Source organism: Egretta garzetta, unplaced genomic scaffold (assembly GCF_000687185.1).
Source record: "Egretta garzetta isolate BGI_Z169 unplaced genomic scaffold, ASM68718v1 scaffold454, whole genome shotgun sequence".
In the NCBI taxonomy this organism is placed as follows: Eukaryota; Metazoa; Chordata; class Aves; order Pelecaniformes; family Ardeidae; genus Egretta; species Egretta garzetta.
In genome coordinates this window covers 2,558,081-2,574,710 of record NW_009259429.1, presented here as the reverse complement: position 1 = coordinate 2,574,710, position 16,630 = coordinate 2,558,081, and the positions used below count along the sequence as shown (strand labels likewise).

General features: G+C 37.7%; 1 protein-coding gene across 3 annotated transcripts in view; it reads right to left on the bottom strand.

The window, feature by feature from the left end:
• The window catches only part of PRMT3 (protein arginine methyltransferase 3), a 63,389-nt gene that overhangs the window by 14,800 nt on the left and 31,959 nt on the right, over positions 1-16,630 (bottom strand). For 2 of the 3 annotated variants that reach the window (XM_035892637.1, XM_035892638.1), the window contains 2 exons: positions 12,011-12,198; positions 8,076-8,162 (listed from right to left, as the gene is read on the bottom strand). In XM_035892637.1, the coding sequence (XP_035748530.1) occupies positions 8,076-8,162; positions 12,011-12,198 (275 nt within the window). Of the gene's footprint in view, positions 1-4,842; positions 4,888-8,075; positions 8,163-12,010; positions 12,199-16,630 lie in introns of those variants that run through there. The other variant, XM_035892639.1, reaches the window with a different exon arrangement.

The following is a 16,630-nucleotide window of genomic DNA, read 5'->3' as shown; positions in this document are numbered from 1 at the left end:
GCACTCCCCCCCCTCCTTAAGCTATATTAGTGAAAGCCTTGCACCACCACAGAAATGATCCAGTACCCCATATTAATGTCTTGGGAAAAGAAAAAAAAGTCAGTACACGCACACGATGCTTTCTACAACTTTATCTACAATCACTCCTCCTGTGTATTTAAACAAGAAAAATCTCACAAATCTAAAACCCTACACAAATCAATGCTGAAATACCCAATAATATAAAACTAGCTATAAAATTGTGGGTTTAGTTACTATCTTCTTTTTAGGAATTTATATCTTCCCTTACATATTAACTTTTTTTTTTTAATTCATTACTTGTTGGTAGTGTTATGCTGAAATGCACAATATATATCTTTTATATGTCGGTACATTTCAGTGAAATAATTCCGTAAAAGAGCAGTTCAAAACATTTTCCTTTCATTTCACTGTTGAACAGCACCACAAATTGCAGTAGCTGTAACAGTCAAACACAGACTTCTGTTAAATATGCAATACTACAAAGAAAGACATTTCCAGTGTTTACAGCTTGAAGGAAGATTAAGTCCTCCCTTCTTCTTGTAAAATTTAACACATGCAGCTAAGCAGCAAAATACAGCTGGCCAGATTTTTATAGGTGGCATCTTTTTTACAAGAAGTCAAACTAAAGAAAAGGAACAAAGAAATAATGCCTCCATAAATTCTAGATGACATTTTACAACTACTGCCTTGGTTTCTTTTTGTTTGTTTGTTTTAAAGCATAACAATAACAGTTATTTCTTTCCTTGCAGTTTCCCCTCATCTTTCTGCTCCAACTTTGACAGCTCATTTACAACTTCACCAGCAACTAATCAGCAAGAACTTAAGCCTTCTCTGGAAGATTCTTTCAAATGCCAGTCTCTTGAATACCAGGAAAGAGGAAAACAAAAACGACGACTTCTAAACTGGTAATAAATAACTGCAACTCTAGCGTGACACGTGTTCTAGCCTCAAAGGATGTTAAATATTAGGAAACTCTGCAGAAATATTATTCTTCATGTAAAGTAGCTTAAGGTCTTCATCCATCACTGAGGGTTTCTAAGATGTTTGTGCAAACATAGAAAAAAACCCTGTAAATGAAGCTTGTCCTCCCAATAAGATTCAGTTGTCTTCAACATTTTTTCTTCCTTCCCAGATAATTTATTTTGAGCCTATTTTTTTCCCCCATTTATTCATGTAACATGTACCAAATATATTAAGACCACAAAAAGCTTTAACATATGTAATAGATTAATATCAGTACATATTATACTCTTCCACTTAGAGCCTTTAGCTGAAATGGGAAGAGGAGTCTAAATTTTAATTCAAATATATCTGAACACTAAGGCTTTTTTCTAAAGAAAATGGCTGGCTGTACGTGCAGCATTTTAAAAGGATAAAACAAATGAGACTGCTTGACTCCTTATGAGAACTCGTAAAGGCAACCTTACCAATTCACTTAGGAACAAGGAAATTAAAAATTATCATCATCGCTATCACCTACAGTGAGTAATTTATCATTCTTGCTCTTCACTAGTATCATGTTCCAACAGAGAGTGGCTACAACAAATACAATTAGACAGCTGGCCTCAGAAGTGGGAGATAATGCGCTTTTGATGGAGTTTATCCAAGCATGGAGATGGAATGTTTGTCATCCACGCAGCAGAGTTGCTGCATTTTTATCACGGGGAGAAGAACCCCTTCGCTATTAAAACCCAACAATTTTGTGTCTTAAAAAGACTAAGAATCTGGAGATCACTGTAGAGGCTACCAATAACTAAATATATCAGAAGGACAAATTCTGCTTTGTAGCATGATAGGGTAGTCTTTCCTTTAAACAGAAATTGGGCATTCAAGGTGTGTTCAACCGTAGTACCCAAAGCCAGATTTCCAACTTTTAGCTTAAAAAATATACTTTCTCACCTAAGGTTGGAATTAAAGACCTATATACCAATACTTACTGTTAGATCCCAAGTGGAAGATTGGACACTAAGAAACAAAACTGTCTAACATTTAAGAAGATTTTAACAAGCAAAAGGTTTTTCCTTAGTCAAAAAAATTTTCTACAGTCAACTCAACTTCCTTTTTCCTCCTCAAGATTTTAATACATCAGTCACGTCCCCTGGTTCATTATCCTTCTTTCACCACCACCCCCCCTCCCTCCCACTTTTTATACACATCCCCTGCTCTTTGACAAGATCTCTTGGGAGCAATGAAGAGATACTGCCATTTTCCTCCCAGGGGATATTGTTATTCAGCTAGGAAAGATCAACCTTGATGGACTCACAGGGGAAAGTTTGTCAACTGATTTCTATGCTGAGGGTAATCACCATTATATTTTATCTCAAAAGCTCACACAGTGATCAACTTAGAAGACAATTAATGGAATATTTTCCTAGCAGCATCTACTAACTGATATTAGCCAGATGTCTCATTAAAATCAGCAGCAACAGACCCTAGCTCTTTACTAGGAAAATGCACTTTTGCAGGCTAATAAAATTTATTTTTGGCCATTATCTTTGTAAGACTGAAATCAAGTCAACTTGCACTAAAAGTGTTTTGGAACAATTTCCTATAATGATTCCATGCAGCCATTCCATGCTTTGAATATCTTAAATCTTTGAAAGCTAAAATAACAATAAATAAAGTTAATGCTGAAAGATATTACTTTGTGGCAAATCACAGGAGGAATAGAAGAAAAATAAAAGAATCATAGAATGTTTTGGGCTGGAAGGGACCCCTAGAGGACACTCAGTCAAACCCCCCCTGCAGTCAGCAGGGACACCGCTAACTGGATCAGGTTGCTCAGAGCCCCGTCCAACCTGGCCTTGAATGTTTCTGGAGAGGGGGCCTCCACCACCTCTCTGGGCAACCCGTTCCAGTGTTTCACCACCCTCATTGTAAAGAATTTCTTCCTTAGATCCAGTCTAAACCTACCCTGGTTTAGTTTAAAACCATTACCCCTTGTCCTGTCACAGCTGGCCCTACTAAAAAGATTTTCCCCTTGTCTTTCCTGTAGGCCCCCTTTAAGTACTGAAAGGCCGCAGTAAGGTCTCCCCACAGCCTTCTCTTCTCCAGGCTGAACAACCCCACCTCTCTCAGCCTGTCCTCATAGGAGAGGTGCTCCAGCCCTCAGATCATTTTAGTAGCCCTCCTCTGGAAAATCAACAGAAAGATTATGTGCTCTGAAAAAAAGTCTTGACTCACTCCCCTCCAATAACTTCTGAAAGACTGGGTACCACATAGAAGGTCACATTTCAAAGTCTTTCCATATTTCTCAGGTTTATTACTTTTTTTTTTTCCTTAAAGACCTATTTAAATGCTTGAACACCTGGAAGAAAAAACCTATTTAGGAGCATTAAGCATTTTTTTAGGGCTATGACTCAATAAATGCATTACAGGATCATCTGCAATACACTTAGGGTGGACCTACAGAGAGACATCAGGCTGATTTGTTACAAGCATGACTTAATATGCTGCTAGGAGGTGGTTTTTTGGTCATATAGAAGTATGAAGAGTAATTTAAAATAATTTACAGGTAGAAGGACAGACAAATCAGGTATGTGTCAATTAACACTATGCTCTCAGGTTTTGAGAAGTGCATAGTTTTTCTATTTTGCACAAGTTCATCACTAAGTCTGGGCATTTATGTCCTTAGTCCATTTATCTAAAACCAGAAACCAGTTAGCCTACCGCCTGCTTTCATGGTTTTCAACCAGCCTCTGGCACAATTAAGTGGCACTACCATACAACCAGATAATTAGCCAAGAGGTCAGCAAGAAGGCCTTCCAAAAGCAAGAACAGTGATAATATCTAGAAAGAAGAGAAATATCTGTTTCAGCATTTGCATTATCAGGTTTGTACTAAACAGTGACAAAGCAAAATGGAGGGGAAAAAAAATTAAATAAAAGGATAGAAAGAGGTGGGTGGAAAGTCCCAAAGGTTAGCTTGAGAGGCTAATCTTCCTGCACTCCCTCCAGCCAAAGAACAGGAAAAACTTCTGTTCCTAACTCTCTCCTAGGTGAAGCTTCCCACAGCCTTTAAGAAACCCTCCCAGAAGTGTTTACCAGAACAATTTATAAGAATAGAAATAAAGTACAGGGAAATCAAGAAGAGGTCAACTTCTCTGCTGAGACCGAAAATAAACACAGAATTTCAAACAGCATCTACTAAGGGAAGAAAACAAAACAACAAAAAAACCAAAAAAAACCTAAGGTCATGTTTTAGAGGTATTTAACATCTTGCCACAGAAATGACTAGTGCAGCCTCTTGTGCCTGAGGGGTCCTGAGTGTGTTCCAAGTCATAATCAAAGCAAATGTGGTAATGAGTTGGTAGAAAGACTGCATTACAGCTCTGATTACTGTCAGCTTTTAGAACTTACTGTCCTATTACCACAGACATTAAACAGGTTGATGGGAAGAAGAGACAGACCCCAACATGGCTAATGCCTCCAGAGTTGTCAGCTGAAAGTTTAGCTCTTCAACGATTAACGTTATGTTTTATACTCCAACTAGATGAGACCAGAACTCTTTTTCTCTGAGTTCTTGCTAAATTACTTCCCATCAGTGCTAATTTTCTGAAAAAAAAAAAGTTCAGCAACCATGCATTCCATGCTGCTGACATATTTCCATTAAGAATGTTTACCATATACTCCTCTGCACCCACTCGGTACCTTGGAAAGCAGCAGCATGGAAACCCACTCCCCACAACCTGATGACACCATGCAAACTAGTAGCTGATCTGCAACAGGATCCACAAAACTTCTAATGTACCACCGTGCACTTAAGCTTTCCACTTGTTTGCTTTTTAAAGACGGACCACGTAACTGAGAGAGTCCTCATTCTGATGGTAACACAGGTCTGAAGTTAGCTTTGCTGTTGATGGCAACACTAGGAATAAGACAACCAAATCTGTTTTCACACTTCTGTGGCACAGAAAGGGCTGAGAAAAAGCTGCTTTGAAATGAACTTTAGATTGTGAGCTAAAAAACTGATATATACGAGCATATATGGATGGATTTCCAAACTTGTTTTTGTGAAATTTTTTTTTTGTAAATAAAGCAAAACTATTTTTTAGTGTTCATATTTAAACAATGCAAAAACCAGAACAGACAAGTACAAAAATGCTTAGGAGCACGGTTTAGTAGCAGACAGATATGCTTGGACCCAATGATCTTAAAGGTCTTTCCCAACCAAATGATTCTCTGATTCTGTGTAAAAGCTAGAATTCTGGGAAATACAAGCAGCTTTCTCTTCTTGTACAAAAAACGAAAAGCCAGTAGAACAACAAAACACAGATGCAAACAAGAAAAACATTAAATGTTATTTTCAAAGGACAAATTGCAATCTTAAAGCATCTCCTCAAAAATTCTCAATATAAATAATGGACTTTTATTGTTCATTTACTGCAAGGTTAGGCAGCCTGATATGATGGATGAACTGTCAACCCCGAACTAAACTTCTACAATCCATCATAGAAAGAGTGGAAATTTCACTCAAAGTGTCAATAAACCTAAATGATGAAGTGCAAAATACTTTACAGAGTTCTGATCATTTTTTAGAACCTGCATTCACTGCAGAATTTCAGAAACACTGCTCTTCCCACACTTCCCTCCCCTTCTCCCTTGAAGTCATAAAATGCAGGTGTACATCTTGATTTATAAGTCAATGATACCATAGGATCACAGAACAGAAACGAAGTTTTTGTAAAGGTCTAGTGCTAGGGAAAATGACGTTTATAAAATAAGCTATTTTACTCTATGCAAACATAAAAAAGATCACCAGGATTTTGTAGAGATTTCTGTTTAACTAATCAGTTATTCAAAAGTGGCCACATTAAGAAAATTAATCCAGGGCTGCACTGGAGCTTGGTCTGAGATCAAAGCTGACCCTGCCCCGAGGCAACTAGAATTATTCTATGATTCTATGACAACTAAAAACAGGAGATTTATTTTTTTTTTTTGAATGCACAATAAAATATTTTATTTCCATTTAATAAAACTCAAGAGGTTACTGTGTCTTTACTTAGTTTGGTGATAATTGACAAATGATTATGAAATATTTGTACATAGCTACTTACACTAATAACAATGCTTCAACTTATTAATGTGGGAAAACTTTGCTTTGGAACACCAACAAATTCTTATGCATCCTGTTATACAACAGAAGCGGTGGCAAATACAGCAGTGTGAACTAACATGCAGACCCATCCAAAAATAGGTATTACGTTGACATAGGTGTCCAAGATTTTGTTATCAGCTTAAGTGGTTACATTATACAGCAACATAATCTTTGTGTCCGTATTAGAGGAAGCCCACATCTCTTCTTCACATACACATGCAAAAGCCAAATAAACCAGCCGTAGCAGATGTATCACAATATATTAAAAATTAGCTACCAATTATCCCTTTGGACTTAATGCTGTGATGTGCTGTGAACTAAAGCTAAGCACGAAACTCCTAGCAGAAGTATCACAATACACTAGACTACAAAAATTTTAGTTTTTATTACATATTTCAGAGCCTAACACAAACTTTTGTCAAATTTCATGAGGGTATTTTATAAATTGGTAGAAAGCATTTATAATTGTTGAATGTAAAAGCATATCACTTCAATCATAAAATCTGTAAAAAACAGGTCATCCTGCCTTTGCTTACCATTTAACATTTAAAAACTCAATGCATTACTTTAAGCCACCACCAGACTCTCTCATCTGTACCTCATCTTTATCCCAGCTGCCCTGCCTAAAGGTAATACTGCAAGTATCTTTCTATTTGATTCTTTTCTTCCTCTGCTCCAACAAAGAAAGCAAGCTGGGCATCATAACTGAGTCATCTCAAAAAGGTATCCTCACATAGGTACCTATCTTAACACTTCTTAATATTTGTGTTGGAATACCTGATTTGTTTTACCTTTAAACACATTCATATCATCTTTATTTCAGAAATCACTCACACCCTTACATGAAGTATGTTCAACATAAATGTTTAGGTATCTTCCTTGACTTACGCTTCAAAAATGGAATGCAAAGCACACACCATAAATAACATGGGCCCTTGCAGAAAAAAATAGGGGACATTTTTCATTAGTCCAAAAATCAATGTTGTGCTGTTTTCTCATAAATACCAGATACCGAATGACCAAGAAAAATGCTGCAAAATTAATGTGTATTTATGTAAATTCATACTGAACCATGTGGGCACAATTTCAAAGTGTTAGAAAGATGCCCTAGTACCGAGTTTTCATTTAATTCTAAAGCTCAGACTGAAAACTTTTTTTTTTTCCCTTTTCTTTCTTTTCATATTGATTAGTGTTTGATAGACAAATAATACTCAATTGAGGCAGGTCACAGACTCAGATATGCTGGAGATTCTCCACTGAATTTAATGCAGCATAGTCTCTAACACTAAGATGAAAAGGTTCTGTTTGCTGTAATTAGAACTCACCGCCAATCAAATCCCACAGCATTTCTAGAATTAGTATTCTTTTGAATAAGTCATATTAATTTACATAAAGTGAAAATACTAACTTGCATACAATAAATAAAACAGATGCAGTAAAAACCCGGGTTATCAGATTGATTCTAATGCTGTATTTGTTTCCCCTCAGGCTTCACACGTAAAGTCTATTAACTTCCCTGTTTGAGAAACTGTGTTTGCCGTATCAGCTGCTATATGTTCATTGCATGAGCTATAGTTTACCTTCCCCATAGCTATTTTGATTTTCACTCTTTTTACAAAACTCATAAAAGCTCTTATGAGAAGAGTAACTGCATCATTCTTGAGCACAGTGATAACATGTCTGAACAGAAAACTTTTTTTCAGAAAATGGTCTAGAAAACAAAACAGAACAACCCCAATGCCAATGCTCCCCATCTTTCTTTCCTTATCTACCTGTATTATACCATAACACTATAACTCGAGTTTTACATCCATCTCTTTACAAAAGGGCTCATTGACACCTCTGTACTGCAGAACAGAATGTTTCAAGGCAAGGTCTGATGACAAATGAAGCTTAATTAATGCACTATTAGTCCCATGCGATAATGACCATACATGAAGAAAGGAAAATTGTCTTACCGTACACTTTGTGCTTGTCGTAATGGTCAGGGTGAAATCTGAAGAGAATTCTAAGTCTGTAGTGGAGGCAGTATTACAGTCGATACACTGTCGAAAGGAATAATACAATTTTGTCAGTAACAGGGCTGAATTTAATTTAAGATCTTCCTTTGGATGAAAGTTTGTTAGCTGCTCCCATAAGACAACAACTTTTCTAGGGCAATACTAATTCACCTCTCCAAAAATGGGAAGAGACTTAACCACTTAATCCTATCTGCACACTGACAAAACACCTAAAATCAATCTTCCCCAAATGCCATAAAAACCAGCCACTTTGACTAGTAGTGGTATGGAACTACATATAGTAGCTCCATCTGCTCAAAAAAGTTGCTCATGATGACAGCTGCCCATTGTTGAGATTAAGTAACTTTCACAGGCATCTTCACTTGTTTTACTCCTTGTTCATGTAGCTACAAGATAAATTACAGTATGAAAACAATATGGGTTAAAACTCAGCTTTTTTGTTTCGCCAGGTTAGTTTTGTATTGCTCATAGAATAAATGGGGCTGAAAGGGACCTCTGGAAATCACTTAGTCCAACCCTATGCTCAAAGCAGGGTCAACTAAAGCATGTTGCTCACAAACCACCTTCGGATAGCTTCTGAATATCTTCAAGGGCAGAGACGCCACAACCTCTCCAGGCAACCCGTGCCGCTGTTCAATTGCCCTCACAGTAAAAAAAAAAAAAAAAAGTGTTTCCTGATCTTTAAAGGCAACTGCCTGGAGTTCAGTCTGTGCCCATTGCTTCTTGTCCTGCCCCTGAGCACCACTGAGAAGAGTTTGGCTCCACCACCTTCACGCCCCACCACCACCGCCCATTTGTACACACTGATGAGGTCTTCCCCGAGCCTTCCCTTCTCCACACAAAACAACCCCGGCTCTTTCAGGCCCTCCCTGTATCACAGATGCTCCAGCCCCTTCATTGGTTGGCTTCCTTTGCCACAGGGGTGTGCGTTGCTGGCTCGTGGTCAACTTGGTGTTGACCAGCACCCCCAAATTCTTCTCTGCAAAGCTGCTTTCCAGCCAGTAGGACCCCAGCCTCTGGTGATGCATGGGCTTATTCTTCCTTCCCCTCTGCAGGATTTCACATTGCCCTTTGATTGCCCCAAGCCCTTCGCACAGGACCCCCATTGGCCCGTTTCTCCAGCCTACCTAGGTCCTTCTGAATGGCAGCATAACCATGTGGTGTATCAGTATGCGACATTTCAGAGTGACAGAACAGAGGAGAAAAAGCACACAAGGCGGAGAACTACTTCACTATTTTGAAATTAACACAACCACATCCAGGATAACAACAATAACATGGTCAAATCAAATTGCGTTTCAGTATTTTAGCTTTTTATTTAGAAATATGTATATTGATAAAATCAGTTTTTAAAAGAGCAATAAGCTTCAGTTTCCAGTTGTTCGTAAGAAGTCCCCCACATTTTTTCACTATGTGAAGTTTTTCAGTTTACATACTCAGTTAAAATGCTTTATCCAAGAATGGCGTATGCTGTTGAAGTTAAATGTCATATACATTATTAATCAGTATTTCTTGATGCTGCCTTCTCTTTTTTAGGGAGTGTTCTGCTTCCTCAAAAGTTAATTTATAAACTATACAAAACAGACAGTAGCTAATCTGAGCAAACATGCTCAGTAAAAAAAAAAGTATCTTTTGTAGCAGTCATATGATAAATTGGAGCATTTTTAAGCTTTCCCTCAAAAATTAATCCATTTGTTTTGTGGAATGGCTATTGATTAAAACAATTTACCTGTAATGCCACTGTTGCTCACTCATTAATTTTACTACTTAGTACTATGACTCCAGCAAATGAGCTCAAGCTTCGACTTTAGGTTATTTTAAAAACCAGGATTGCTACTGAGAATAAGTGAGTGTAAAAGCATTAAGCGCAAGTTATACGAAATGGTGCCTGGTAATAAAATTTGCTAAAAACATACACCTGAGCTGGACAGTGACTGCTCATGACAGTATATATCAGAAAGGGACATGTACTATTACCAGTAAAACATTTTGCTTCTAAAACAACAGCAACTTATAGACTGCATTGGGCTCATTTAACTAGAGTTATTGTTATCAACACTTTCCAGGTTAAGATGTGGGTTTAATTTATTTGTTTGCCTAACAAACTGATAGAGCTCAACTTATCCACGCAGCTGTTGATTATAGAGCACATCATATGTTCTTCATTTTCTGTACACCAAACTTGACCTATGTGCAAGAAGTATTCAACCACACTTCCACTTCAATCAGAAGATGCAAAATGTTATAATATAAGGCAGGTGAGAGAAGTGCCTATGCCTCACTCATTGCACCATCAAACCCGTCAGATGGCTAACAACTACGGCCTCAGATTCTTGACCTCAATACCCCTGGTTTGTGCACATTCATTCACTAAGGGTGGAATTTATCTTCCCTAAAATGACAGGTCTAGAAAGTATATTTCAACAACTGCATTAGCCACTCTACCCTCTCCTTCCTCTCAAGGAAAACAGACCCTTGTAAGCCTCAAGTTGCACAACTTACTATAGGTATCCTTAGGAATTTTATTTCACTGACTCTAGAGGGAGTCTAGTCAAGAAGCTCAGAGAATAAAATGTAAGAGACATTTTTAATGACTTCATTGTCAATGAATAAAGAATCCTGAAGTGGAAAAAAAAAGAAAAAAAGACGACAGTAGAGATGCACAAGAAGGCTGAAGTAGTTATTCAAGTTAAAGAAATATCAGTCTCAGCGCTTCTTATATTTGAATACTGTATTTAAAAAACTTCATACTTTTAAATCTTCTCTGTAATAAAATTACACACAAGAAAAGCTTAAACAATAACTTGCATCACTTAAAACAAAATTGTACTTCACCTGTTGCTGCTTTTGTGGGCAGAATGACAACTGACCACAGCAAGCAGTTTCCATGCTGGAAGAGACTGGAACTACCCTCAGTAACAGTGTCAAGTTCAGAGATGCACTATGTAAACCCATTTTCTTCCACATAAAGTAGGATAGGAATGCATTTAAATATAAATTACCTCTTTACTAAAAAGGCAATTCCCACTGAAGGGCAGTAATATTACTGCCTTAAGTGTTTCACAAAGGAAAAGTAACTATATGAACAATAATTAGAATACTGTTGTGACAAAAAAACCTTGATTTATAATAGTCCTTCTCCAAATCTGATCTGAATTGTTCAAATTATTACTAATTACAAAGTGCATCAGAACTTCAAACTAGTCAGTGTTCTGGAATTACATCTCGTCATGTAGGTAGCTCTCTCATATCAATTGCTACCAACTTTGCTGCTATTCCCCATCACAAAGCTGCCATAAAAAAGACAATATAGAGAAGTAAGCACAAAATTAATTCCATGAGTACTGCAGAAACTACTGTTGCCTTTTCAGACATGGTCATTCTGTTGGATGAAGCTATGGGCAATAGTGAGTGATCCTCTAATGAAAAAAATCTTTAAAGCCAGCAAGCTTGACACAGAAATAACTAAGAAGCCCCCCTGCAACTCATACACTGATAGACATGAAGAGGGAAGTGAAACAGAAGACTGTCTGTTCCGGGGAGGGGTTGTATAGTTCCCATTGCAGTTACATAACTTGTAACTTACTAAAATGCAAGGACATTTGGGGTTGGATAGAAGAAAATGTAGAACAGAACAATCTAAATATGGTAAGATTAGTTTATTAAGAACTCAAACTTGGTTAAAAAAACCAATTAATCAAAGTCTTACAGTCTTAACAAAAAGGACCTTATTGCATTTGTATCATTTTGAAGATGCCAAAGTTCGTGTGTGCTTGTGTGTGTATTTTCCGCCCCCCCCCACCCCCCCCAAAAAAAAAAAAAAAAAAAAGAAACTTCTAGTCTGACTACTAAAAATTTAAGATGTATGGTACCTTAATGACAGTGGCTGTAGATATCAGTGTGTTTGGATCCAGCACCTCCACAACAGCTTCTGGAATTACAGCTTTCTTCATGCAAGACATGTCAAAGCCATACACATCTTCCCAGAAAAGTAACTTGTCTGCATGTTTATTCATATCCCCAACAGCTACTAGACTGATGGTGCAAATGTCAGGATAAACTGCAAAACCAGAAACAGATTATTGAAATTTTATTTTAGACATGCATAAAGAGGACTTTTTTTTTTTTTCTTTTCTCTTTAAGTGAGAACATCTTAAAAGAACAAGTAAAATCACTTTTTTCAGCTCTTGGACAAGACAGTTTTTCTGATACTTTATTCTCTGGAGTCCCATTTGTCCACAGAAGAGACTAGATATTGGAACTTAACTGTCCCACACTACTCTGGTCTCTGGTAACAGTATTTCCTATTCATGACAAAATATCATTGTAGTTGAATCCCACTGCCAGGAAATGACTGGAAACTTGATTGCTGAAGAAAATAACTTGGAACATCCTATTCTGGCTTCTATACAAAAACTGACCTCCAATGTATTTAACTTTAGACAGACAACCATAGGAAAATTCAGGTGAGGGCTTTGCAGTAAGAAGAAACCTATGTGAAAAGACCTTATTTCCAAAAAAAAGCAAGTATTCTTACTCAAGAGTTTTATTCCTGCTTCTTATCAGCTCTGGCTGGTACTTGTCTTACAACTTTTTCTGGGAACTGGAAATGAATAACCATTCTTCTATCTGCATCTGAAGAGTATGGAAGTTACCCAACGGACAGAAGAGAACTTCCTCATCAATTCCCTCCCCCCCCCAGTTTTAGGCTAACAGCTATTGTTCTTACACTATCTTCACATTTGGGCTTTCTCTGCTCTCAAGAATATCTTCAGAACAAGTACCTATTTACAGGTTTTCCAAATAGTAGTGGAAGACTGACATTTGCCTTTTTAACAGCTGTCTACAGCAACGTCAATCTCTTGGCAATCTCTACCCACTACTGATTGGAAAAGACACAAAGAACAGCTGCTATGAACGCGGCTGTCATAGCACTATCCAAGTTCAATTTATATGTAGCTGTATTTCCACAAAGAAATTCCCATGGTTTTAGAGTTTTAAAGCCTTGAAAGCCACATACCTTGAACTTTTGATGTGGCTTCTGAGCAACATCCCTAGTAATAAACACCTTATTTTATTTTTTTATTGATACATAAATGTGGCAGTGTTAATAAAACTGAAGCGAAGTTTCTCTCTTCCTCCCCAAGACCTGATGAACTGTAAAATTAATTCTGTTTTCAGCTCTGCTTGAAATTGTAGCTTATTAAAATGAGTATGGAGAAATCATTGGAATAAGCATGGCAACTCGGAAAAGCAAGATTTTTTGCCTTGTAAAATACTGAAGATAGAAACAGCAAATTGAAATTAGACCTTTTATATAGCGAGAGGAGATTTAGCCTAAAGGAAATAATCTTATACATATTGATGATAAAGAAGAGTCTTCTCTAAAGAGGCTTTTTTTTTATGAAGATACTAAAGTAACCAACTACCTCTGTATTTGGAATGACTAGCTAATATAATCATGAACACACTGTCATTTTTCTCACTTTCTGACTATTTAAAACAGAGTAAGTATCAGGAAGCTTAACTGGAATCCCACTGCTAATTTATCATCATCCCTACTTTGCAGATGAGGAACTCAAAGCAGAAGGTTTCTCCGGGAGCAGCCTACAGCTAACTCAGCAGTAAAAGGGCAGTTTGATGAGAATTGAACCAGGAAGGTGCGCAGACTGTCTGGTCTGAAACAAATTATTTGGTTCCAACACACCTGACAGCTGTCACACACACACACACAAATCAGCATCTGGTGGCTGGAGTATTGCAAGTCTGGAGCCATCAGTACGGGATTTTACTTTCTCAAAGCTTCTTTACCTCCCAGCATTTCAAGCCTTCAAGAGCCACCACTGATGCTCCAAAAATTAAAAGAAAGTGTGAAACAGACAACAAAAGCAAGTGACTACAGCCTTTGAAGGAATATTTTTCAGGGCAATGCTCTACATAGGATGCAAGGGGTATTGCAAGAAAAGGGTTGAAAAGAGACTGAGAGTCCCTAGGCACAGAATACACTTACAAGACTGTTCTAGCAACACTGCAAACGAAAAGGAAAACCAGAGCACAAAGCAATCAACTACTTTATAGCCTTCCTTCCTCCGACTAGGCCACATTTTTCGGACGTTCTGTTAACAGAAAAAAGTTTACCATGTCAATCAAGCATGAGATACTTAAGTGGGACCATAATCAGTTTTTATTAAATCTCTTTGTCCACACAGCAAACCCTTAAATCAGCAGCGGAACTCATGATCGATTATATAAAGTGCTTAGAGCAAGCAAAAATGTAAATACTAATGCTCCCACCTAATCTGCATTTTTAGTTTAGCCTATCAATAGCAACAAGAAGGTAGACTATGCCTGTTCAGACATCACAAAAAGAAATCTGTGTTCCACCAACAGGGCAGAGGAAAAAGACCACAGCAATACATCAACTTCCAAATTTATAAACCCACCCATGTCCAGAAGCATATTATACACTGAAGTTTGACTAGAAACAGCAGCATGTTGTCTAAATATCAGCCTAACTCATCTAAACACTGTAGAGTTTTGTAAATGTTTAAAAGCATCTTCGTAAAATTGCATTTGCCATTTCACCCGTTATCCTCCATCCCTCTGGAAATCCTCTGCTCTTTCTGCAACCCTGTAGTGCTTCCCTGTGCAATCCTGACAGACTTGTAATTTTTTTCTGATTAAGCCTATAATTCAATAATTATCCCTTCTCACAGGTGAAATGAACAAAATGCTGATTGGACAAAAGCACATACTCCTCAATACTCTCTCAGATTCATCGTTTTGACCATCTGTGTCCTTCTCGACTCAGCGCCCAGAAGTCATCTGTCACCAGTAACAGCTCACGTGGTAAACAGAACATGATGGGAAATCCTTTATCCCTCAGTGATGCCTCTCAAACCTCAGGACGCTGAAGGGTAAAGGCAGCAATCCTCCAGATATACGGAAATAATTCCAAGTGAGTACCATCACCATTTTGACGTGAACAAGCAAACGGTATTACGTTTTGAATGATGCCTTCCTTACCTACGTCACCCCTCACCAACGCGCACTGCACTCGAATACATGCAAAAATCTATATGCAATCAAGTAACAACTCTAAAGAACAAGCAGATGGGTCCTTGGCAGCAAGAATTTTATGTTCCCTAATAAAGCTATTATATACTGTACACATTACCCTAGAGAGTTTGGCATAATCCACTCCAGCATGCCAATAGGCTAAATTGAAGTAACAACGATATGACTGACTGAACACAAATCTAGAAATTTGGATTCTATTCTCGGCTCAATCACTGAAAGATTTTGCCAAACTGCAGCTGCTTCTATTGCTTTTTTCAGCTTTCAAGCAGTCCCTGTAATAATGATCTTGGGCTCAATAGTACAAAGTGGCTTGAGGCAAAAATCAAGCTTTATGGCAGATTCAGGAGATTTTCCCTGGTAAGACTTCTCCTCAGAATGAGTTTTGGCTCATCTGAATCTGGATGTGCCCGCAGTTCTGCTGCTATTCGTTTACACCGCAGAAGTGTCACAGATCTTAGGCACAGCGATTTACCTGCTACACAAGCTTGCAGAAAAACAGTAATTGTAAGCATCTTAAGGAAACAGCATTCCATTTAAAATGTGGTCATACCAATCGGCGACTGTACAATACTGTAAGTTTTGTGAAGAGTCAAGTAAGGGCCCAAGACCATTCTCAGACCACAGACGATAAATGTACTGCAGAACCAGCATACCTTGTCTCTCAATGGAAATTTTGGGAAGCACAAGGTATTAGCAAACTTATCAACAACACAAATAGAGAACAAGACACTAGCGCAGCTTCAACAGAGGTCAAAAATTTCTGGCCCTTTTCAGAAGGCTTTCAAAGTAGTAGCTAAACATAAAATGATCCCTTACAATTTTAGGGGATGCCCCCAAATTTTATTATATTGCAGTGTAAAATTATCAGCATGTATCTATACACCACAACTGTGTTCCAGATCTGGCTGAACTATTCTACATTACTGAAAACCGAAAAGCTCTTATTCTGTCATGTTGCTCAAGCGGCTCCTAAATATTTTAACACATAAACAGTAATCTCTTGCTTGTATATTCTGCTTTGTGCCCAAAGGTTGAACAACTGCATAAACCCCCTTTTTTCTGCTGCGCTCTGTAGCGTACAAAAGCTTGCTGCAATCAAAGGGAAGCACTGCAGCGAGTAGTGTTACACAGTCATTAATCCAATCATTAAGTCAGTGTAGTGAAACTAACTATGTGCATGGTTAGCACAAAAGGGGAAAAAAACCCCAGACTGATGACTACGATTGAAAAGGTCAATCTGAAATACAATACTGACAAAGGAATTAAGCACAAGGAATAAAGCATATGCAGAACTTGTGCAGAAAACTGCATCACATGAGGAATAAATATTTACAGGCGTTTAAACACTGCTTAAGATGACACTATCTAAGCTACTTAAAAGGATAAAAGAACTCTACTTCAAAATAAAACCT